At 43.7% G+C, this 23,892-nt stretch overlaps 1 protein-coding gene across 5 annotated transcripts in view; it reads right to left on the bottom strand.

Annotated features, from left to right (window-relative positions):
* The window catches only part of Arnt2 (aryl hydrocarbon receptor nuclear translocator 2), a 157,474-nt gene extending 139,573 nt beyond the window's left edge, over positions 1-17,901 (bottom strand). For 2 of the 5 annotated variants that reach the window (XM_029479466.2, XM_085841584.1), the window contains exon 1: positions 17,128-17,901. In XM_029479466.2, coding sequence (XP_029335326.1) covers positions 17,128-17,158 — 31 coding nt within the window. In that variant the 5' untranslated portion in view covers positions 17,159-17,901. The remainder of the gene's footprint in view (positions 1-17,127) is intronic. The other 3 variants (XM_029479467.2, XM_029479470.2, XM_021167418.3) reach the window with 2 other exon arrangements.
* Positions 17,902-23,892: the final 5,991 nt, after the last annotated feature.

Here is a 23,892-nt window from a genome sequence, read left to right as displayed (position 1 = left end):
CTTTGTCCTTGTTGGACTTTAGACCCTGCTACTTGTGACTGTTAGACTCCTTTTGCCTTTATAAACGACACTGAAAAAGAGTTTCCTCAAGACATTACTTGTAATGGTGGTTATTGCCTTAAAATCAATGAGCACACCTGAGCTCCCAAATCACCGGCTGCAAACTCAACATTACCATAAGGCATTGATTTGGCTCCTACCATCAGCAAAATATGCAGACTTCCCAGCTCTTCCAAGATCACTATGACCCACAAAATTACACTTGTTTTGGCTTTAATGTCATCAGCTATTAATGGATCTAAGTGGGGCTATATGAAATATACCTTTTATTAATTTTTGAATTGTCTATTTCTGCATTTCAAAATGATTCCTTGAGATTTGTTTTCCTCTAATTGTTTTACAAACACACTCATATACACGTGCTTGTATATACACATATATATGAAAACTTGATGCTAAATAGTTTTAAAATATTTTCCCGTTGCCATTTAAGATGGCTTAAATGGATCTTTAAAATATAACTTATGAAAAAAAAAAAGACACATCAAGGAATGAGAGTTTATACAAATTTCTTCCTTTAGAAATAAAATATCTACACAACTGAAGTCAAAAGTAGAATCCAAACATACTTTAAACATATCTTATCAACCACAATCTATATTTAATCTGACATTTTGCTTTCTAATGCATAAATTTTAGCCCATTATTAGGGAGTATTTACATATATAGACTTATTTCTAGTTCTCATTTAGGACCTATTTTCCCAAGTCTTCCCCCACCCCCGAACTGTTCATGTTGTGTTAAGGAAAAGGAGTGACAGACTTTGCTGTAAGATTGGCTTCCCTACTAACTTAGAGGTGCGTTATAAGACTAATGATTGCTCTAGAGGTATTATTATGTACACTACAGCAAATGGTAGCAGGCCGGAAGCACACAGCTTTCCCTCTGGCCATGCTACACAGTGCATGCTGTTGTTACTGATAGTCAAAGCACATCTATTTTTATTTCTTGTGTTCATCACCATCTTCACCCATCCCTCCTTCCTGTATCTAAAGCTTCCCAATGAGGTCACTACTCAAAATCTCAAGTGGAACCTTTAGAATCTCATTTAAAGGCCTCTGGGTATTTTGACTTCCTGAAAAAAAAATATTTCCTTCTCATTCCTGAAATATAAATTACCCAAACACGGGGGTTGAGAATGTAGGCCAGTGGTGGTAGAGGTCTGGCCAAGGTTTGGTCCTCAGCACAGATTGTTGCTAAGAAGTGGCTCATTAGTCTAACCCTGCCCTATGAATGTGTTCACTGTTGCTACAGGTCTGTAGCTTTACTCTGTGTTTAGTATTTTTATATTTAATTGTAGCTCAGAAGTCTTCATTATTTATCTTGCTTAGAATTTATTTTAGTTTTGGATCTGTGTTAGTTTCATTTCTGCTGCTGTGATAAAATGTCCTGAAGAGACAAACGGGGTTCTTTCCACTTACAATTCTTGATTTTAGTCCATCATTGTAGGAAATTCAAGACAGAACTTCAAACAGCTAGTCACATCACAGCCATAGTCAAAAAACAGGGAGAAATGGATGTATGTTTGCTTGCTGTTCAGTTTGACTTCTTCATCATACAATTTGGGACAATGCCTAGAAATGGTGCCAATCACTGAAGGCTGGATCTTTTCACATCAACTAACTTACTACAATGCCCCTTAGACATACCCCACAGGCCAGCCTCCTGTAATCAATCCTTCACCGAGGTTATTCTAATCATCATACAAACTAAATGTCAAAGCCACAAGAACATAGCAATTACCTGAAGCATAATTTCCCATTCTGCCACTGTGCTGGCTTCTCTGTAATTTCTTTTTTCTATTTGTTTATTTGACGGGGTCTCATGTATCTTGACTTTCCTTCCGGCTCTTTAACTCCCAAGTGTGCACAGATTACAATGAGTGCCACTACATACAGTTTATGGGACACTGGGGATCAAATGCAGGGCTTTGTATATGTGGGTCAACAGCTATGAACTGAGTTACAATGCTTAGCCCTTGTAATTTCCTTCACTATACTTTCTAAATCACCAATTCTCTATGTGTCTGTGTTTAACAGTAACTATTTAGCACACCGCTGGTTTACTAGGTCCATTTATTTTTCAATGTTACAATTTCCCGACAATCCACTTGGATTAAGTGACAATTGGCCTTGACAAAAGACCAAAGGTTTGTTTCTAAGTTTTCTAAACTATGAAAGACCCAAGGTAGCATACATGACCCTAGGGAAAATGTTAACCTTCCCTTACCAAATGAGAAGATGGAATGCTCAAAGTGCCAAGAGTTAGGTGGGTTTAATTTGATGGAGAAAAATGAAACAATTAGATGTGGTTTGCATTCTCCTCTCACCAGACATCACACCAACTGTACAACATTGTTCTAGACCAATAAATAATAGGTTTAAATGACCTTCTTTGGGTTGCAGGATATCATTTATATTAATTTTACTTTTACCCACTTAATACTATGACCACACCTTTCCTTGTGTTTGCCTTGGTTTGACAGACCCTTCTGTGTTTAATTCAAATCACTTGTTTTAAGGTGCAAATACTTGTACCTAATGACTCCACTGAATTTTGTCGTTCTGTCCAATTAATAAATCTCTTTTTAAAGTACAAAATTATCTAAGTGCTTCTTTTCAAAGTCACCTTTTCCCCTCGTTGAAAAATAACAGAATGAACACATGACTTCATCTCTCCTCTCCTGAACCCCATTAAGCACAGGAAAGGAATTCTAATTCAAAATGCCATTGAGCTGGCCCCAGTCCCTGAGCAGAAAGGATGGGAAGTCATAAAATAAGTATAAAATGAAATCTCTTAGAAGTAATCAAGGAGTAAGGTAGGAAAATGAGAGAAAAAAATAGATGGTGACACTCAACCCAGGATCCCACACACGAAAATTTCAAAAAAATAAGAAAAAGGGTTTATGTATTTTTCATTATTCAAACTCAGTCAAATTTTCTATATTTCAAGTGCCCACCTCAAGGACAAAGAGAAGATTCTAGACAAAAAGAGTTCTGGTATTCGGTGAGGGGAGTCACCTTAGAGAGAAGAGAATCCAGAAAACCCCTAATCTACATTAGCATCATCCAATGATACAAGACAACATGGAAGTACTGAAACCTGGCATTCCACAGCGCACCAGCCAACTCCTCAAGAGTAAGGACAAAATAAAGAACCTCAGATAGGCAAAGGCCAGGACCTTTTTAGGCACATCAACAATCCAGCAAATGAGAAGTGAACTGAAGAAGAGAAAGACATAGGATCTAGGTGATTTCAAATGGATGCCAGCAAATGATGACTTCAAATAGTGGATGGAACCTGTGTCACAAGTCTAAATCCAAAGAACTATGAATAGTGCCAAAATGCCAACTAAAGACACTTCAAAAAATCCACAAAAGACTCTCACTGTAAACTGCAAACACAGAAGCACACAGTAGGCCATCGACCCAAGCCCACTACTGAAAAGGTGGCATCCCCCACAAATAGACCTTCATTGCTTGGCATCCTGAGGAATGAAGATTCAGCTATCCATCCATGCCAATGATAGATCATGGCCAAGGAAGTTACTCATTGCATTTAATGTGAAAAAGAAAACTATACATAGTCACCAGAACACCAATCTGGTCAATGAGTACTTTTCTTTCTTTAAAAAAAAATTTTAGATGTATTCATTTTATTTTATTTTATTTTATGTGTATAAAGTGAGTGTTTTGCCTGCATATATGCCTGGCACCCAGGAGGTCAAAGGGGGGCATTCAATCCCCTGAAATTGGAGTTACAGATGTTTAGGACACCATGTGGGTACTGGAAACTGAACCCAGGTTCTGCAAGAGCAGACAGCATTAAGCCCAGTGTACTTTCCTTTATATCTATCCCCTTTAGGTGTTTAATAATCTGTAGTTAGAAGACAATCCACACACTCCCCATGCTCATGGATATTTCCTATTTCCTCTTGAGAAAGGGCAGGATGCGTTGCTTATCCTTGCTAAGTGCCGGGCACTGGCCTATATATGTTTATCACGTTTGTGGTCATAACAATCCTCCAACATGTGGATTATTTACCAGGAAGATGGATACTGGTTTTTTTCCTTTGGAAATCAGTCTGGAGGTTCCTCGGAAAATTGGAAATAGCTCTACCTCAACACCCAGATATACAACTCCTGGGCATATACCCAAAAGATGCTCCAACATATAACAAGGACACATGCTCCACTATGTTCATATCAGCCTTATTTATAATAACCAGAAGCTAGAAACAGCCCAAATGTCCCTCAACGGAATAATGGATACAGAAAATATGGTACATTACATGATGGAATACTACTCAGCAATTAAAAAGAATGACTTCACGAACTTTGTAGGCAAATGGATGATTTCCAAAGTGGTTGTATCAGCTTGTAAGCCCATCAGCAATGGAGGAGTGTTCCTCTTTCTCCACATCCTCACCTGCATCTGCTGTCACCTGGTGCTACTACACCTAACCACCACAAACAGAAGCCACTGAGCTCATGAGCACAAAGTTATGAACCAAGGGAGTGATCCACTGGCTGAGATCACAACACTGGCTTAGTGGTAGCTCTTCTCTGTATGGGCCAGAAATATGCTTTCTGGATCACCACTAGCAGCCATAACACATGAGAACATGTCAGAAAGGCAAATCTCATGCTACTCCCAGCCATGTTACATTGACCCAGAACCTCAGAAGTGGGCCATCTGTGTGGAACCAGCCCTCCTGGCAGTCCTGAGTGTGGTCAGGCTTAAGGATCCCTTATGTAATAACGTCAGACTTCCCAGAGACTGTATGCAAAGGACTCATCTCCAATGCTGTACATCCACATGCGGGATACGGAGACAAAGCTGTTCTCCAGAATGGTAAGAGTTGAAGGCAAGGGTTGTGCCATATAGTCAAGGGTAACCCAGTACCAATGCTAAAGTTAACAAAGGGTAGAGCACTAACATGTACTTATTGAATATGAGTGGCGGAGTATGAATAAGTCTGAATGGAATAGGCCTAGTTGTAACACCTAGTGTTATACAGAACCTAACCAAGGCAGAGGAAAAAGCTAGGTAGAGGTGGAGGGAGAGAGGAGCCAAGGGGCTATAGAGGTGAGTTCATACCAAGCGCAGTACTGAAATAGCTTCAGCAGTCCTAAAGGATCAGCAGAAGATGCACAGTGGGTGGCCCAAGGATATGGGGGAAATAGGAAGGAAGAATGTCTTTGGTCCATGATTGTGTCCCCTGTGCCAGGCAGGGATAGGGAGGACAAGGGAGTACCAGGAGACCAGTGGACCAGCACCCTGGGGATAGCAGTGTGAAGGCCCACAGCATCTCCCTGCAGTGAGAGTAGAAGAAGAATGCCTAGGGAAGGCCAGCTGGTAATTGAATGTGCCCAGAAGCCTCAGACTGCCAAGGGAAGGCCATGCTTCCTGTGTTACCAGGGAGACCCTCTCTTTAACAGAACATCTGGCACTTTAGTTCCAAGCCTGATGTCATGTGCCACACCACTATGATGGTGTTGGGAGAAACAACTCAACACTGGAAAATCAGACTCTGCAGTCCTTCTGAGAGATACATGTTGTTGCTGGGCCCAGGGAAATGCAGAATGTCAGGACAGGGAGGAAGTAGCAAAGCAGAACCACTCCCTTCACAGCAGACAAGAAGCAGGGGCTGGAGATTAGCTCCAGAGACTGGTAGTCAAGCCTTCACCAAGAAGCAGGGCCTGGAGATTAGCTCTACAGTCTGGTAGCCAAACCTTCAACACAGGCTTTAGCTTGTGAGAAACAACTACATCTGGGTGTGGCTTGGTAAAAGGAAGGGAGGACAGGAGAGGAGAGAAAAGGAGAAAGAAGAGAGGATGAAATTCAGAGAATAGGAAGACTGGCAAATTTCTCAAATATGGTTCTTAAATTTTATTTTTTAATTAATTAATTAAAAGGAAGCTGTGAGCTACCAGGTGGATGGATGAAGGAAATCAAATCCAGGTCGTCTGGATGAGCAGCTGGTATTCTTAATGGCTAAATTATCTCTCAAGACCCAAAATTTATTTCTTTATTTTTTATGAAGCAGAGCAAAGTATAAACTTGCTTCTAAGAAGAAATTAAAGGAAGCAGAAAATTAAGTTTCCCAAATAAACACAAATGGATGTGCACCAGCACCTAAGAGTGGGACAGCAGAATAGTTACTGCCTGACTGTAGGTCCCACTGTTAATCAAAGAGCATTCAGGCATGGCACACAGCTTACCTGAAAAGCCTTTCAATGTGGATGTCAGGGGAGTTGGTAATTAAACACTTCAACTGCCTGCTGGCTTTACTAAAGATATGGTAATCTTGGCATAGTTGACTTATAATTATCAAATGAAGTTGATGATATTCAGTTTAGGAAAGTGTCAACCCTCAAGCCCTTAGGTTAAAAACCCTGAGACTTATATTCTGCTCTGGATACACTTATGCTGGCGAGGAGAACCCAAGAGAGGTCACCTTTCCTCACTTAGCCAGGTACAGTGTAAACTTGATATAGACAACTCAAAGACTTGCTTTTAATAGCAACTATCGAAAGTAACTTCATGATATAACAGCATTGGTATGTGAATTATCTGATGTTCCTGCTTGTAATATTTACAATTTGAAGAAAGATGATAGAAACAGGAGAGAAAGAGAGAGAGAGAGAGAGAGAGAGAGAGAGAGAGAGAGAGAGAGAGAGAGAGAGAGCACAGCCCCATTGTAATTGTGAGGCAGAATCAATTGAGAGACACATTTCTCAAAATAATTATGTTTGACAAAGAGTTTTAAGTTATGAAAGATGAAATTAAAATAAACTGAAAAATATTCCAGAATCAAAGTAGACATAATAACTTAATGGGTTTTTCTGATCTCGGATTAAACTCAGAGTCAGAAAATAAGTTTTGTGCGATGAGGACCAAGTGGCAAAATATGAAAACAGACCACAGACAAGATAGTGCTATTAGATTAATGACAAACTCCTCAGTGAGGCCATTGATGGGGGCCATCTTAAGAATGGAGAATACCATCCTTAAGAAACATGGAGGCTCTCAGAGTTAGAAAATACAATCCTAATGAACTAGAAAACAATCAGCCTGAGTGAGGTAACCCAAACCAGAAAGATAAATATAGTATGTATTCTCCTATATTGGCAGATATTAGCTGTTAATGTCTAATTTAACTTAAGGCCTATTCTTTATGATAGAACCCATACCAAAGACTATATATTTCAGAGACCTAGGGTAATACCAAACACTACCTGTCCAAGAAAAAAAAAAGGAACAATAAACTGACTCCTAATGACACTCTGTTATAGTCATAGATCAGAGCCATCAGAGGCACTTCCTCCTGCAGCAGGTGGTAAAAACATACAGACTCACAGCCAGACATTATGCAGAGAGAGAAAGAGAGAGAGAGAGAGAGAGAGAGAGAGAGAGAGAGAGAGAGAGAGAGAGAGAGAGAGAGAGAGAGAGAGACCGAGAGAGCTTGGAACACACAGTTCTAAATGGGATGTTTCCATCAAATCCATCCTCTCAGAGTTCAGGGAAAAGGAGGTGGGAAGAGTGTGAGCCAAAGCGGGTGGAGGACACCCCGAGAACAAGGCCCCTATGAACTCACAGAGGCTGAAGCAGCAAGCACAGGGTGGGTAGACTCCTTTCTGAATGCACTACAGCTTTCAGTTTAATACTTTTATGGGACTCCTGAATGTGTGAATCAGTAGCTCTCTGATTTTTGTGACATCTCATGAGGCTCTCTTCCTTCTTATGGGTTGTCTTGTCCAACAATGATGTGATGTGAGATTTTATTTTATCTGTCATGTTTGGTTGTTATCTAATGTTTCAAATGAGGTGGGAAGAAATGGAAGGATTAGAGGGAGGAGAAGCTGCAATCAGGACATATTGTGTGAGGAAAGAACCTATTTTTAATAAAAGGGGGGCAGGGACAAGTAAGTAAGTAAAGAGAGAGCATCCTGCCTGCTGTTTGTTTTCAGACTACATAGAAACCCATAAAGTAGCAATGTCAGCAACTGGAGGGAGATGTGAGCATCAGGCAAAGGCTCTTTGTGCCACCCTGAAACTTGTCTGTGGGACTCGGGGAGTGAAGTTACTCAAATCAAAATCCCTTGGAATAGACATATCCACCTCATAAATTAGAATTTAGGGAATTGGGAGGTTTCCTGAATTCCTTCATTTATCCAGTAAGCATTTACTAGGTACCAATTATGTAGCAGAAATTGAAGGCGAGAGGGTGGGAGAAAATAAAACAGGAAAGAAGAAAAAGGGGAAAGTCCTGCTTATAAGGCAGGTGGGGTAGGTGTAGAATGAAACAACTCAGGTTTCTGGGAAATCCACCTCTGAACTCCAGCTACCTCGGTCTCATGTGTGAGAGCAAATTCATGATCTCTCCCAAGCCTCCAAGAATCCCTTAGCACCCTATATAGTGTGTACAGAGGGGAGTGATGCTAACTAACCTAGCAGCTGAACCACGAGCTTGCTGTGCCATGTCTCCTGCCACCAGTTCTTTTATTGGCTATACTAGTTTCTCCCCAAATATCTGGAAGCTCCATCATTACCTTTTGCCATCATCTGGGCCAGACCTGCTAAAGGGCCCCTGACTGATCTTCTCACCTAGCTTCTCTGTGCATGGTCCTCCCTCAGCTGCAACAGAGATCTTTTCACAAGGGACCTCTGGGTATCACTCACCCCTGCTGCACTTACTTCAATGGCTTCCTGCTGCATTAGAAAACAAAGACCGTCTTCTCTAACCATACCTTTTTAAAATGATGTCCTGTGCATGCAACTATTTAATAAATGGCTGACTCACCAGCCATACAGCAAAATTCAGTGAAAACAGAAGCCATGCCTGGGTTTGCACACCACTGTGAGTACACACAGTTGGCATTCAATTAATATTTGTTTAATTAGGTGGATAGGCAATTAAAATAATTAATGTCTGGCTTGGACCAATGAATGGAGTGTGGTGCCATTAGCAGCCACAGGGGACCAAGGGGAGGAGTAAGCTGGGGAGACACAGGCTTTGTGGAATCTGTGGGACCCCACAGACCCAGCGGGAAGCTGGAAACGCAGACCTGCCCTTGAAGATACTGATTAGGAAAAGGCACGCTCTCTGGCCACCACAGAGCTATAGACCCCAAAGCCACTCCTTTAGCTTTCTTCCTATGCCTGCAGGAAAGAATCAGGATAATCCTCCTCTGCTCGCCACCGACAAGTGTCATTTGCATAAATTTGCATAAACCTGTCCCAAGGCGGCCTGCTGAAGGGACTAGCTCAGTCCACACCACAGGCAACCAGCCTGTTTCATCAGCATCTTTCATGCCCCTGCTCCCCAGCACAGTGCCTGTGTTCAGGGAGGTTGGTTGACTAGAATTGGAAGTTTTCTGGTGTGAAACGCTTTTTTAAAAAAATCAAGAGAGCACAGCTGTGATCCTTGATCACATTCATTCATTTTATTCTTTGGGGGACTTGGAATTCATCAAGCATATCAAATTATGGCAAACGATTCCAGACTATGCCTCATTTCAAATTGCTGATGCGATAGAATTACCAATGCCATTCTAAAAATAAGAAAAACTTCTAGCACTTCTGTTATTTCACATTGAAATTAACTTCCACCATGGATTTCATAACTTTCCCACAGGCGTCATCTGAAGCCAGTTGTGGTGGTACACACCTGTCATCCTAACACCCAGGAGGCAGAGGCAGGAGAATTCAAGAATAGCCTGGGCTAGAGGTGGGGTGTCTCCTTGCTTTCAAGGTTGTCGTGTTTTTTAGACACGCTTCCTGCAAGTCAGCCCCTTTATGCATCACACACCCTGAGGGAACCTTATGTATCTTTTCCAGTTGTCATTCTCCAGAGGTCTGTGAAAGTTTATCCCCATAGGTCAGAGATTACTAACAGATCTAGTGGCAAGTGAGTCTGGATACTTGCATGAAGCAGTGCTCACCCTGTGCCCTAAAGCTTGCTGGACAGCATCCTGCCCTGTATCACAGATCCTGGTATCATCCGCAACCCAGGAACAAGGGAGAGTGTCTCTACTCATTGTAAATACTCTCATTTGAGATACAGTACACGTACACACCTGCAACCCCTAAGCTCAAGTGTCCATCTGCCTCACAAAAATGTTCAAGAAGAGTAACAGAATATATTCTGTATAACTATGAATAATATATTGGAAGCATATATTAACTTTAGCCTGCCTGTTGTTTGCCTAAAGTACAAGAATAAAATCATGATGCTGGTTAGTTATGTCAAGTTGATAGGTTTAAGAAATATGTAAGACAGGCTAAAGATGGCTCTGGGGGTAAAGGCATTTGCCGTGCAATCCTAGAGACCTGAGTTTAATCCCAGGAAAACACAGTGAGGTGGAATGAGATAACCATCTCTGGAGTCGTCCTCTGATTTCCACACCACATCAGAGCACAGGTATATTGTGCACATCAAATTTTCTTAACTTAATTAAAATTTAAAAACACCTAGGGTATTACTTAGGTACACATTTGGGTGTTAGGATCTTTCTAGAGAGGACTAACTGAACAAAAAAGTGATGACATCATCCCAAGAAGAGAAAACTACCTGGGCAGCAACTTCCCACCTCGGCTGTCCTGCCCAGATGTGATCAAGTCGTCTTATGCTCCTTAGTCATGCCTTCTATGCCATGATGGATTAGGGCCTCTCAAACTGTCAGATGAAACGAACGCTTTCTGTCTAGTATTTCATCAGTTGCTAATATATTCACATCTCAATCTGTTACTCAGGCAACCATGCACCTTCCCTGGCCACCCTTCAGTCATGTGACAATTAGGGTGATTCAAACGTCTAGGCAAAAACAGGCAAGAAAATGACTCACCAGGCTGAGAGGCTCTGATGGACAAAGTGGATCTCAAAGCATCCCACTGAGTATTTGAAGTTGGAAAGAACACCCTCTCCTTTGGCCCCACTTTGCTTACTCGGTATTATTAAGACCAAGGAGGATCTTTCAAGAAGATTCAGCGGAGTTGTACAAAGGGTCCTTGCACTCCAAACACCAGCCTCTCCCTCTGGCCTCCCTGCCTTCTTGGGAGAATTTTACGTTTTTTGTGGGCTGCATGACTTTTTGCTTTATTATATAACCAGTTTTAAAGGAACTGGTTAGGTTAGGGATTATCCTGGTAGGTTGTGCACACTGAAATCAAATCACCAGACATAAAAACCCACTATAAACTCTACAACTCAGAGTTTCATACATCTGGGATGGGAGTTTTCTTCAAGGCAAGTAAACCACGTGTGAAACTGTAAGGTAATCCCTCAGTGTCAATTCGCTCACAACGCTTCACCAAGTGGATATTGGTACAGCAGGGGTTTGTGTGGTTATAGGGACAGGAGCACTTCCTGCCATCCCAGGTTTCCAGTCAGACATGAGACCCTTCACTCAGCCGCCTATTCCATTCGATTCCAGTAGAGATACTGAGTCATGCCTTGGAGGGAGTTACTGCATGAACACATTACCTGGAGAAAGGGTTCCACATGGGTTTCCTTAAAGGGACTAGAGTTCACCCTGAGGGCAGGGGAGAAAAGAGCTGGAACAGGAAAATGGCCAGTCGTGAAAAAAAGGAGGGAGTATGGACGAAAAGAGGAACAACCCATCACGCCAAGAGCGGACCAGACACAAAAGCAGCCATCTTGCTAAAAGAATCTTGATAAGAAATGGGAAATGCCATTTATCCTTGAAACACAAAGTCCCATGTCGTACCTCTCTTCCAGCCTGAGTTCAGCCTTAGTGCCCTCTAAGGAAGAATGCATGGCTCTGGCAACCTTATGGCTTGTCACAGAGTATACTCTTCTAGAGGTTCTAAACTACTGTCACCCCTTGCTTATATCATACAGTAGCACAGGTTTTAGACCATATATACACATGGAATGAGTGAATCTGTGGTTCTGGGAAAAATGAAGAAACCATCTTCCTTTGAAGAAACCATCTTCCTTTGGCGTAAAAAAGACATAACAAAGCAGTGACCAGAAGCCCTGCTTGAGAATTAACTGTTCAGCCCAAATAATCTGTTGTGTCGCCCCTTTAACCTGTGAAGCATTTGGGTCCTTGTGCTAGTTTGTCTAATGTCTCTTTATGTCCTCAGCCCCGATTTCTAGGCCTCTCTGATAGCTCCACTGATCTTCTCAACTCAAATGTCTCATCCTGAATCCTCCAGGATGGCCCATTGGCTACTTGCATCTCACTTCTCCTCAGCACCTCCACCCTTCCAGCTCCTAGGACAGAAGCCTGGGCCTTACCTTTCACTTGGCCCCCAACATATTACCTAAAGTCATGATGACTCTGCCCCAAGGAGGACATACCCTGCCCAAAGGCAAGGAAGGACCAAGATGTAAGTAAGGCCCTGGAGTTGTTCAGGACAATGTCCCTGCTGTGTACATATATATCTCTTATCCTGGTCTGCAGTTCTCACAGAAGACTTCCATCTGATTTTCCACAGCATCCAAGATTGAACACTATGTGTAATATGGTACTGGGTACCATACCTCTTCTCTGCTCAATGCCCTTCAAAAGCTTTGTGCTACCTTTAGAATCCAATTGAAACCTGAACCCAAGATCCATGTCTATGAGACTGCTTTTTCACACTCCTCCAGACTCTCATGCTATCTCTGTCCTTGCTCATCACTGCTTGGCAACACTGCCCTTTCTGGTTGTTCCAATCTACCAAGTTCTTTCTCACCACTGTGTCTGCACAGGAGCCTCTCCATGTCAGGGCAGGAGGGTGGGAGTGTTCTTCCTCAGGCTCTTCATTCTCCAGAGCCTCGTTTAAAGGTCAGTTCCTCATACAGACCTTCACTGACTTCACAATGCTTTGGCCACCCCTTTCATGTAAATCAGGTCCATCAGTTGCTTATCTCAGGGTATCATTTCTTCATCACATTGACATATTTTATCAGCACAGCTATTTTGGGGTTCCAACTTTACCTGAGGGAGGGCAGTTTGCAAGCATGGTACGCACCTGTCAAAAGATCTAATCCACTGCATATTCTCCTGTGCCCGGCAGGATTCCCAAGAGCACTGGGGAGACAATGGTTTAAGAGTCCACATAAACTCACAAATACATCTATCCCTACCCTTCATCATCAGTTCAAGTGACCCTTCTAAAATTCTCTGCAAGTCAATGCATTCCTCGGCATGACCTGGTTTCTGGAAAAATATATATATAATTTCCTACTGTGGTTTTTTAATTTTTATTTTGTGCATGCGCGCACATGTTTGTGTTGTATGTTCACTTGCATGTTCATGTGCATATCCACTCATGCGCACTGAGGTTAAGGCAGGATTTCAAGTGTCCCGTTCTATCACTTTCTACCTATTCTCTTGAGGCAGAATCTCTCACTAAACCTGAAGCTCAGTTAGCAGCCAGCAAGCCTCCGAAATGTCACTTCTTGTCCCCTTCTTAACCTCCCACCAACATGTTTTTCCACTTGAACACATAGATATTCATGTCTACATATCAAGCACACTCTTACCCACTGAGCCATCTTCCTAACCCCATTATCTCCCCTATTAAAATATAAAGTTAGTCAATTTATATGCCTCCTCTCTGAGACTATGAACTCCCTAGAGTCAAGGGGCATTCATCTTCTCATTACTCTGCATCCTCAAGAAAGTTTGACAAACAAAAGATATTCAGTAGAATGCTGAACTGTGACAAAACCCTCTCATCTACTGTAACCTGCCCAGACAACCTTCCCGTTCTGTATAATCAATGACAAAAAGACCAGAAACTAGCGGTGATTTAATACCTAACTCTATTGGGGGAAAGTGGAATTCTAAATCTTTTTAAAACATACCTTTGATATCCTTTCATGGGCACAAGCTTATTAGTCCCCTTTCTTGCTTTGAAGAAAGCAACCTTTAAAAGATACAGTCCATTACGGTAGGGAGGATATAGGGTCAGGAGCTTGAAGTAGCTGGTCACGTTGCATCTTCAGTCAGGAAGCAGAGAGATGACTACTGGCACTCAGCTCACCCTTTCTTTTTATTCAGTTCAGGACCCCTGCCCATAGGATGGTATTGCCTACCTTTAGGGTGGGTCTTCTCTTCTCAGCTAAGCCTTTCTAGATACACCTTCACAGATATGCTCAGAGGAGTGCTTCCTAGATGGTTCTAACTCCATCAAGAATAATCCTCACAAGTCTCATTAGTTATTCTGAAAAACTCATTTCAGAGAATGTGTAATGCTGAAAACTGTTCTGAATGAGTGTGGTTCTGCCTTCTTTGCACTGAAATTATAAGTACCCATGATACTAGCCCCTTCCAGACTGTGCCTTATCAGGAGCAAACACCTCAATGTGCATGTGGCTAATTCAAACCTAAACAACTTCATAAAAAACAGAAATGTTCAAATACATGGTAGAACAACAACAATAACAGCAACAACACCCCCAGCTCTAAAACTCCCTTCTCTTCTCCAAAGGATGAATATATCATCCCTGATGAGAAACAACAGAGAAAATTCAGCCAGTACAAGAGCAGGGGGGTCAGTGTCAGGACTTAGAAGTTGCAAGATGTCAAATACCTGAGAGCCATCCCCTTCCTCCAAAGACCTCCGTTCCCATAGTGTAACGAGTAGGCTGCTAAACTAAATCTCAAGCAGAAAACCTAGAAGAACCAGTGTAAGGGTTTGAAGCAATGGAGTGACAGGTGAAAAGACCCAGCTTCATCCACGTTACTGAGGTCCCAGGATGCTACTACGGCATCACATCACAGTATATAAGTGTTCAGCAGGAGTGCAGTGGTCAGCTGGTTGATGTGGGAGGAAGGAGGCCATGGTATTCTGAGGACATATGAGCTGTAGAACCCAATCATGCTACCTCTTGGTCCATCTAGCTGTGTTTACCAAGCTCTCATTCTGAGCAAAGCAAAATCTAGGGGGAGGGTGGAGATAGGAAGAAAAAAACTGAAGAATTATCACATGATTTCTACTTAAGGGAGTGAGCAGTTATCCTAGTGCAAATTTCTCACACAATCTGAACTATCTCTCTTTGGTTCACGTGCTTAACCCTTGAGACTAGCCCTTCTGAGCCAAAGAAGCTACATGCTCACACGGAACAAGACTAAGACATCCCACAGACCCAAAAGCCATCAGAGAGGACCAGTTAAAAAAATGATAGTGGACGATAGAGCAGCTGTTCCGTGCAAGAAATTCTCCTTGAGAGATTCTCACAATGCTCAGAATTGCTGGTATTTTTGACTGAGGAAAGATCTGGATATCACAATGTATTAAGGTGGCCAGGTAGTGACTAAAAGTACTCCTCCCAAGTCCCAAGGTTTCTATAACAGAGAGAACAATGTACTGGACAAAGTGGTTCCCAACAGTGATGTAACGGTAGATGAGTTACATAAGTCACCTAAGAGCTTATGCTTTTCCTCAGTAGATTCTGGACTCAACCATCTTCATTATTTCCTTTTGCTTTTTCTAATCTCATTACAGTTTAATGTATTAATTTTCTATTGATTTCTAAGTATCAAAATAGGTTGAAAGTACTTCAGTGGTTAAAAAAAAAAAGACACAGCCGTATTTCCAAGCCAGCCATCTACCCACTCAGTGTTCCAGACAGAGACTCCATGTCGGCTCTTCTAGGACTGCCTGTTTCAATTAGTGGACCTCCTTGATGGGAATTAGAAAGGTTCATCACCTCCTTGTCCCCACTGGCACTTGCCTCTGTCTGTTCTGGCTTTCCTCATTTACCTTTACCTCAAATCTAATGAAGGCCAGATCTCATATTTTGTCTGCCTCCTGGTATTTTCCTTCTCCTCTGTTCAGGCCACTACAGCTAAGTCTGACCTGCAGCATCTGCCTCTTCTCCACGCAGTTCCTGCTTCTCGTCTTCCTATCTTCTGTATCACCTCACCACAGCTGACAAATCAACCTTACAGGAAAGCAGTGATCATGTGGCTCCTCCGTCCAGTACTACTTAAAACTCTCTTTTAATGTAGGAAGAAGAAGCCACAGTCCATGTCTTCCATGGCCCTTTGAACCTAGCCACATCCATGCAACTCAATGTCACGTCCCTCTGTTCCCTCTCACACCTCACTCACTGGCTTCCAGCATATGCTTAGAGCATGGCCATCATGACTTCATGACTTATGCCTGTAATGCCTCTCAGTCTGTGTGTCTGCATTTTCAAACTGTATCTTCTGCAAGTTCAGGCTACAGTGTCCAGTGTCCCCTCAACCTTCCCTGACCAACATGGACGAAGGGGATCTTCCACTCATAACTTACTTTGAAGACATTCTTCTTTCATAAGCACTCTGGTAGTTCACTCCACCTGATCTGGGGCCACACCCCAACACAAGACCTCTTCCACTGAGCTTTCCCGGGGTCTAAGCTATTTGACCGTCCCTGCCTCAATCTACAGGGACCTATGATTCTCCAGAACCAAAGCATACAGCACAAAACCCAAAACTTGGGAGCAGGAAGGCAGTCACATGTCTATCCTCTCAGCCTTGCATGATACGACAGGGAACTTTGCCAATGACAATAGGGCTCCCCCGCCACATTTCAACAGGAGCCTAACACTCCCACTCATTCCTGAACTCCTTCCATTTTTTTTTTTTTTTTTTTTCTAATCTGACGGCATAAGTCCAAGGGTCACAGGCTGTACCTTCAGCGACATCAGACAATTGGAGACGGATAGGGCTGCTCAAGGCCATTATTACCAGTTAGGCTTTTCCAGTCCAGAAAGGACTGGGACATATACACTGGCCAGGTGTAAACCCGGCCAAAGACCAGCGCGGAGGAGGCGGGGCCGATAGGCGAAAGAGTCCCAGGAGTTCTGCCCTGTTGAATCCCCGCTCCAAACTTTTCTCTCGCTCAGCGCGACACCTGGCATCCGCTGGCCCCTGTGGCTCTGGAGCCCGCGGGCGAGCATCTAGTTACACGCAGCAGCGGCGGGCGCCGTCAGGACCAGGTTTAGCACCATTCGAGAATGAGGATGCCACGGCCGGTGCTGATGCTGCCGGGCAGCGGCCACTCCCCACCCCCGGGCTCCGCGTCTCAGGCTCGGCCAGAGGCTCGGCCGCTACTCACCCGGAGGGTTGACGGCGGCCGGGGTTGCCATCTTGCCGGGAAGGGACCGGAGCGCCAGGCAGGGGCGGGGGCGGGGACGGGGACCCGGCGCGGGCCAGAGCCGCCGCGGCCGCGCCACACAAAGGAAGGTGCGGGCGGTGCTCCCCGCGCTCCCGCGCTCTCAGAGCGCCCCGCGCTCCTGCCCGCGCTGCTCCCCGCGCCCCGCGCGCTCCCCGTTCCTCTGCGCGCACCCGCGCTCCTCCCTTCCCGGGCCTCCTCCGGGTTCAGCCTTTGTGGTGCGGCTGGGGTGCCGGGCCCGCGGCTCCCGGGTCCGAGCCGTAGCACCGCGAGACTTGGGGCAGCGGGCAGCGGGCAGCGGGCAGCGGGCAGCGGGCAGCGGGCAGCGGGACCCTCCTCGGGTCCGCGCAGGTGCCCAGTCTAGAGGCCTCGGCGCACTCCCTATCCGCCCTAGTAGGGTCCCCAGGTATCAGGGACACATCGCCGAGGGGCGCTGTCCCCTCGCGGAGGAGCGGGTGAGCAAACGACCCATTTGGATGCAGAGGACAACCGGCCTAAGAAACAAAGGCGTCCCAGTGCAACCACTTAGCATGCCAGGGCCGCGCCACTGAGCTCCCGGGCACCCTGGCTAGGGCTGCAGAAGAGGGCCTAAGGGGAGGCACCCAGAAATGCCCAAGGCCACCGTCCCTCCAAGGCACTGGCACACAGCTCCAGCACAGAGTTTGGCTCAGGAATGGAGAGAAGCTAGGGAGGTTTTGAGGACAGTGTCTAGCTCTGCCTTCTTGAGGACATGGCCACTGTCAGCATTTATTAGAGTCCTCTCGAGGGCCTTATTCACACCTCCAAACTGAGGTCTTAAAAGGTTTCTAATGGTTTCATCTGCGTATGCTGGTAAAATAAGAGCACGGGATACTTGAAGAGTAGTTTTTCCAGGCAGCCACTGGGATTCCTGGAGGGGATGTTCCACAGTAGATGCCCTGATTAGGTGAGATTGGAAGGCTGGTCACACCCTAGGCCAGAATTAAAGGCACTGTGGTTCTAACACTGATAACATCTGCAAAAAATACCACACTATTTCCAAAGAAGCGTGCATGAAATAGGATAGGGAAATGATGATTGGGGTATGTTTTTAAACCATCATTGTCTTTGGAAAAGCGTTTGTCTCTACTGCCCTAATAATAAATCAATTGGACAAACACTGAAAATTCTGAATACCCAGCACAGACCTGGGTGTTGAGCATACAGGATTGACCTCCTTCAGGGCTGCAGGGCTTCTAGGATAGGAGAGAGGTGGAAGGAAGGACACAAGAGACCAACTGAGTGGGGGCAACTGCTCTTTGAAGCTTAAACAGAGCCCCTGAAATGTGGTCACTGCTGAGCAAAAGGGACAGAAAGGAGATGACATTGAAAGTCACCTTTGAAGAAATGACTAGAATACAGGGAAGACATTTCAAAGGAAAAAATACACACTGTGCATTTACTTAAGTGTGGGAGGAGGCCCAGATAGAAATGAGGAGAGATGTAGGTTGGAATTTGAAACTCAGCAGGTGTCTAAGTAGAAGGGTCCTGATATCCAGCCACAAACCAAGTGAGACTCGGTCTCTCTTCTATATTCCCCCAAATACAACACTCTCAAACACCCATTACACATATACACACATATATTCTTGTTTGAGATGGAGGGTCTCGTTACATAGGTGAGGCCAGCCTTGAACTTGTAAGATTCTCCTGCCTTTGCTTCCTGGGTGCTTGGATACAAGTGTGCAGCGCCACATCCAGTCTCTGAAGTTTCTCAAGGGGAGGAAATACAGTCATTCTCTGTCCCATCAGACACACCATCCAGGTAGATCTATTTAGTGGAGTCTTTTCTTGGCTCTGTCCATGTAGCTCTGGCCCATGTGCACAGTACACAGCATCAATGCTGAGTTCTCCTTTTTCTCTAACTTTCCACACACCTCAAAAGCAATCAGGTTTCCTTCCTTACCAGATACATAGCAGTCTAGTAACCAATTTAGCCATAGCATGTGGCTCACTGGTCCCCAAACAGGTAACCTACAGTATCCCTAAAAATAAAACTGTAGCGCTGTGTGTGTCATAAACAGATAAGCAGGCATGCTTGGTTGTTGATAAGGTTTTGTAACTATGCTCTTGTCCTTTACCCATTTTCTGAACATTACTGTGTAAATGGTGGGGTGTGTGTGTGTGTGTGTGTGTGTGTGTGTGTGTGTGATGGTATTCATGTAGGGGTCAAATGACAATTTGGGAGAATCTCTTGCCTCCTTTCACCACCTTGGTCCCAGGGATCAAATTCAGTTAGGCTTGAAGATGAGACGAGTGTGTTTTTATCTGATGAACCATTTCATTAGCCCTGTAAGAGAAAAATCTCTGATACTGGATCTCACCTATGTGTCTTCTTGCTTCACTGCAGTAAAGGATAGCTATCGAGTGAGCAACAGCTGGGAACCCAAGCACTTTCTTTAGTTTGATTTCTGTCTTGTTCTGTGGTTTGGGGTTTGAATTTCCTAAGGAAGGTGACATTTCATTTTCCTTGACATGGACCGCCTGAGGTAGAAAGCACCAGTGCCAACAGTTAACTTTCCAGAGAGGAAATATACTTAGAGGAGAGATGTAGACATGAACACATTGGTGGCTAGATGAGATTTGGTGTCGAGTCACCCCCAGCACAAAGATTTGGTGGCTGGGAAGGGGAGGAGAGACCGATGAGACGAAGAGGAGGAGTAGGGGACCAGGCCCACATTAGACTTCTTTGTCTCTCAGAATTAAGTAGGTTCAATGCCCAGAATCATTGATTGTAGATGAAAGCCCCCCTCTTAAGTAAACAGTCTGAAATGGAGCGGTTAGTCATTGCTGAGCACAGAGTGGTGGCGTTTATACAATACAATGGTCCTGTGCTAATTAAGAGAGTTAGCCGACTGTGACCAGTAGCAGGCTTTGGAGTTCCACTCAACCTTAACCCACAACTCTCAAATGCCAAAGAAGGCATTAAACGTGAGGCTGAAATTTACAAATTTTTCAAAACAAATGTGTACCCATAGCACATAATTATGGATATAAGCTTCCAGAAATGGCCAGCAGGGTCTCATAGTGCCGATAAATACCCAAATCTCAGCACATTTATGTCTTTTTCAACTTGTGAAGAGGAAGCTGTAACACTGATTCTGCTTTGTATCCTGAGTCCTGACCCCAGAGACGTAAGACTTCTGTAAGATATAAACTGACTTGAGGGGCATTTATTTTCTTCTAACTTCACCTGAGGTCAGTAAGAGACTGGGCAAAGGAGCTTGGCTGTGAATGGAAAGGGAGGTTGAAGGATAAACAACAGCCACCATGAATCCAACCTCAGGCTTGGGAAACTCTGATGGTCCCTCCTCTGTTGATGTTTCTGCAACTGGCTGATGGATTAGAACTCCTGTGACTGGGGAGATAAAATGTTGCAGATAGAAAACCAACATTCTATTGGTATCAGGCACAACCTTTGGAATACATTCTTAGAAAAAAAATTAGCTTCCACCAACCCCAAAGCCAAGAATATCATCAGATTCTATGTGGTGGATCATGCCTGCAATCTAAGTCTTAAAAGGCTGTTGTTGAAAGATTATTGCAAGTTTGAAAGCAGCCTGGGTTATATAAGTTCCAGTAAGCCACATCTACAGAGGAAGACCCTGTCTCAAATAGTAGTAGTAATAATAATAATTAATAATCATCATAATAAAAAGCAGATAAAGTTTTTGTAACTAGCTCTTGTCCTCTATTCATTTTCTGAACATTACTCTGTAAATTCTCTCTCTCTCTCTCTCTCTCTCTCTCTCTCTCTCTCTCTCTCTCTCTCTCTCTGTGTGTGTGTGTGTGTGTGTGTGTGTGTGTGTGTGTGTGTGTGTACGTACATGTGTAATGGTACTCATGTTAGGGGGGTGTCAAAGGACAATTTTCAGGTGTCTCTTTCCTTCTTCCACCACGTTGGTTCCACGGATCAAAGTCAATTACCCTTGGAGACAAGACGAGTGTGCTTTTATCTGATGACAGGTTTTGGTAGGTTTTGAGACCTATAAGAATCTGCTCCACTTTTCTGTAACCTGCCACCTGATGTTCCCACCAGTGTTTGACCCAGGACACACTTCACAAGTTCTATGGTTTACATCCACAGGCTTTTCTTCATATTTTATCTTTCCATCTCTCTCTTTGCTGGAAAGAAAGGTTTCTAAGTCCCTGTTACCCCACACACCTCCTTGTCTTCTACTCTCCTTGGCCAAAATCTACCCCCACATGGCCCAGCTTGGCATTCCCCCTACCCATCCTACCTGCCTTCTTTAGGAATTCTCTCCTCTTTTTGGAAGAATCAAAGACTTAGGCAGACAGAGCTGATGAGAACTTAATTTTATGCAATAAGGTATACCTTGTCTTCCCTCAAAGCAGGGTTTTTTCCAATGTTACTTATTACATTGCCCTGGACACTTTGCTAAACCTTCCTAAGTCTCACATTCCTTGCCTGTACAATGGGAAAGCATTGTCTTCAGTGTTGAGTCATCGTGTGGATGAACTTGAATGAGGTAATCCGTATGGTAGGGACACTTGAGAGACTACCACACTCTGCAGGCGCATTACAGGATGAAGGGTATGTGTGTGGCAAGTCCATGTCCAGAAGAGAGCTAGAGTGGAGAAGCCCATCATGTTAGTCCTTACTGAAGGGTGAGGAGAAAGAAGGAGAAGGCAGGATGTAAGGGAGAGGGAGGAGAGGATAATAGACAAGACAGTGGACCTATGGGCTCTGGTTTGCATGCTTTGTGCTAATCCCCAAGGATGACAGGTCAGACAAATAGAGGGAAAAGTCAGATGAAGAGGATTCAAGTCTGCTTTCTATTTAGGGGGCAAGGAAGAGCCTCTATGAGATGGTTCTGTGGGGGCTAGAACCCTGAGTCTCACACAATGGCCCTGTACCTCGTGGTTTCTTTTTATCCCTTTAATGTGGGATTAAAATGTCAATAACAAAATCATTTAGACATTTAAGAAGAAGTTATGGCAAAAATGACAACATGGTTGAAACTTTGGCTTAGTTTTTGTGATCTTTGATAGATCATGAAACAGCAACAAAAGTTAGATGTAAAACGTCATTTACTGTTTGTCAAATTGCAGAAATATTAGACTCTTTTTCTTGCTTTCTGCTTAGCCCTTACTCTAAGATGAGTCAAAAAAAATCCCAGACCTGAATGAAAGACAGGTGACTAGGGCTAAGAGGGCTGGAGATGAGGCAATATTGGCCCATAAAATTGTGGTTATGTATTCTTTTCCTGGAGATGTCTATCTAACCCATGGGAGTTTTTGCTAGAAGCTGGTATACTAAGGCCTGATTTACAGCTTTTTGTTGTAGTCTTTAGCTTTCTCAATTGTGGATGGCTTCTAAACTGGCCCTTGCCACAAAGAACAGCTTAGACTCAGCTGTTCTCAGACTATGATCCCGGAGCCACACAGTCAGTCCCATGTTAAAATCTCAGCAATGACACATACCTTCTGTGTAAGTCAAGTTTTCTGTCTCAGTTTCCTCATCTTTGAAGGAAACATAGTGATAATGTTTATCTTAGAGGAGTTTCATGAGGACTATAGGAGCTGATACTATCTGTTAAGTGGTTAGTATGACATATTTGCTGATGATATTACTATAGAGAGGCTACGTAAGGCTCATCACCTAAGATTGTGATGGAGCATGTTTCTGTTGGTAAAGCACCATGTCCAAGGCATCTAATAAAAGAAAGCATTTAACCTGGAGTTCATAGCTCCGGAGGGTTAAAATCCAAGACAAGTATGGCAAGCAAGCTTGATGCTGGAGCACTAGCTGAGAGTTTACATATGATCCACATTCATGAGGCAGAGAGAAGATAACTGGCAATAGCCTGGGCTTTTGAAACCTCAAAGGCTGCCCCCCCCCGTCCCTCCCCCCCCTCGCCAGTGGCATGTCTCCTCCAACAAGACCACACCTCCTAATCCTTTCCAAACAATTCCACCAACTGGGAATCCAATATTCAAATAGATGGGGGAGGGGAATTCTCATTCAAATCACCAAAGAGCAAATGGGAAAGAAAAATGAAGGAAGCAACTGACAAATTGAAAAAACTGTAATGGCAGCACTGTCCATCAAAAGCTGTATCTAGAAGGAAAAATAATCAATAATGGTTATTAACAAGAACAAACAAACGTAAATGAACTTAGAATTCATCTTTAAAAAAATCTTTGAGTGAATTAATGAGAGTTTCTCTGTACATGAAATCTCCCCCGTTCAACTATCTTAGAGTAATGAGTAATTACTCTAAGAGAGCTTAGAGTAATGAGCTTCCTGGTGAAATGATAACTATACCCAGGTCATTGAAAGAAAAGATGGACAACCAAAACACAGAGGGGAGGGATCTAGTTAGACTCAAGGGAAACTAAAACCAGGTTCTTGAACTTCATCAAAACTGATTTGGCTTCTTCTTCTTCTTCTTCTTCTTCTTCTTCTTCTTCTTCTTCTTCTTCTTCTTCTTCTTCTTCTTCTTCTTCTTCTTCTTCTTCTTCTTCTTCTTCTTCTTCTTCTCCTTCTTCTCCTTCTTCTCCTTCTTCTCCTTCTTCTCCTCCTCCTCTTCTGGCTATCATTGCTTCACCTTCTTTCCCATGGTGAAAAACATAGTCCCTGACAGACAGAGTCCAAATGTTTAGAGAGCTATTTTACCCCATCCTTCACCCCAGATATAGAATGGCATGACAAAGGTTGGTTACCCC

This window comes from Mus caroli, unplaced genomic scaffold (assembly GCF_978045245.1).
Source record: "Mus caroli unplaced genomic scaffold, Mus_caroli_1 scaffold_8, whole genome shotgun sequence".
Classification (NCBI taxonomy): Eukaryota; Metazoa; Chordata; class Mammalia; order Rodentia; family Muridae; genus Mus; species Mus caroli.
The sequence above is the reverse complement of the archived record's forward strand: the minus strand, read 5'-3'. Positions and strand labels throughout refer to the sequence as shown.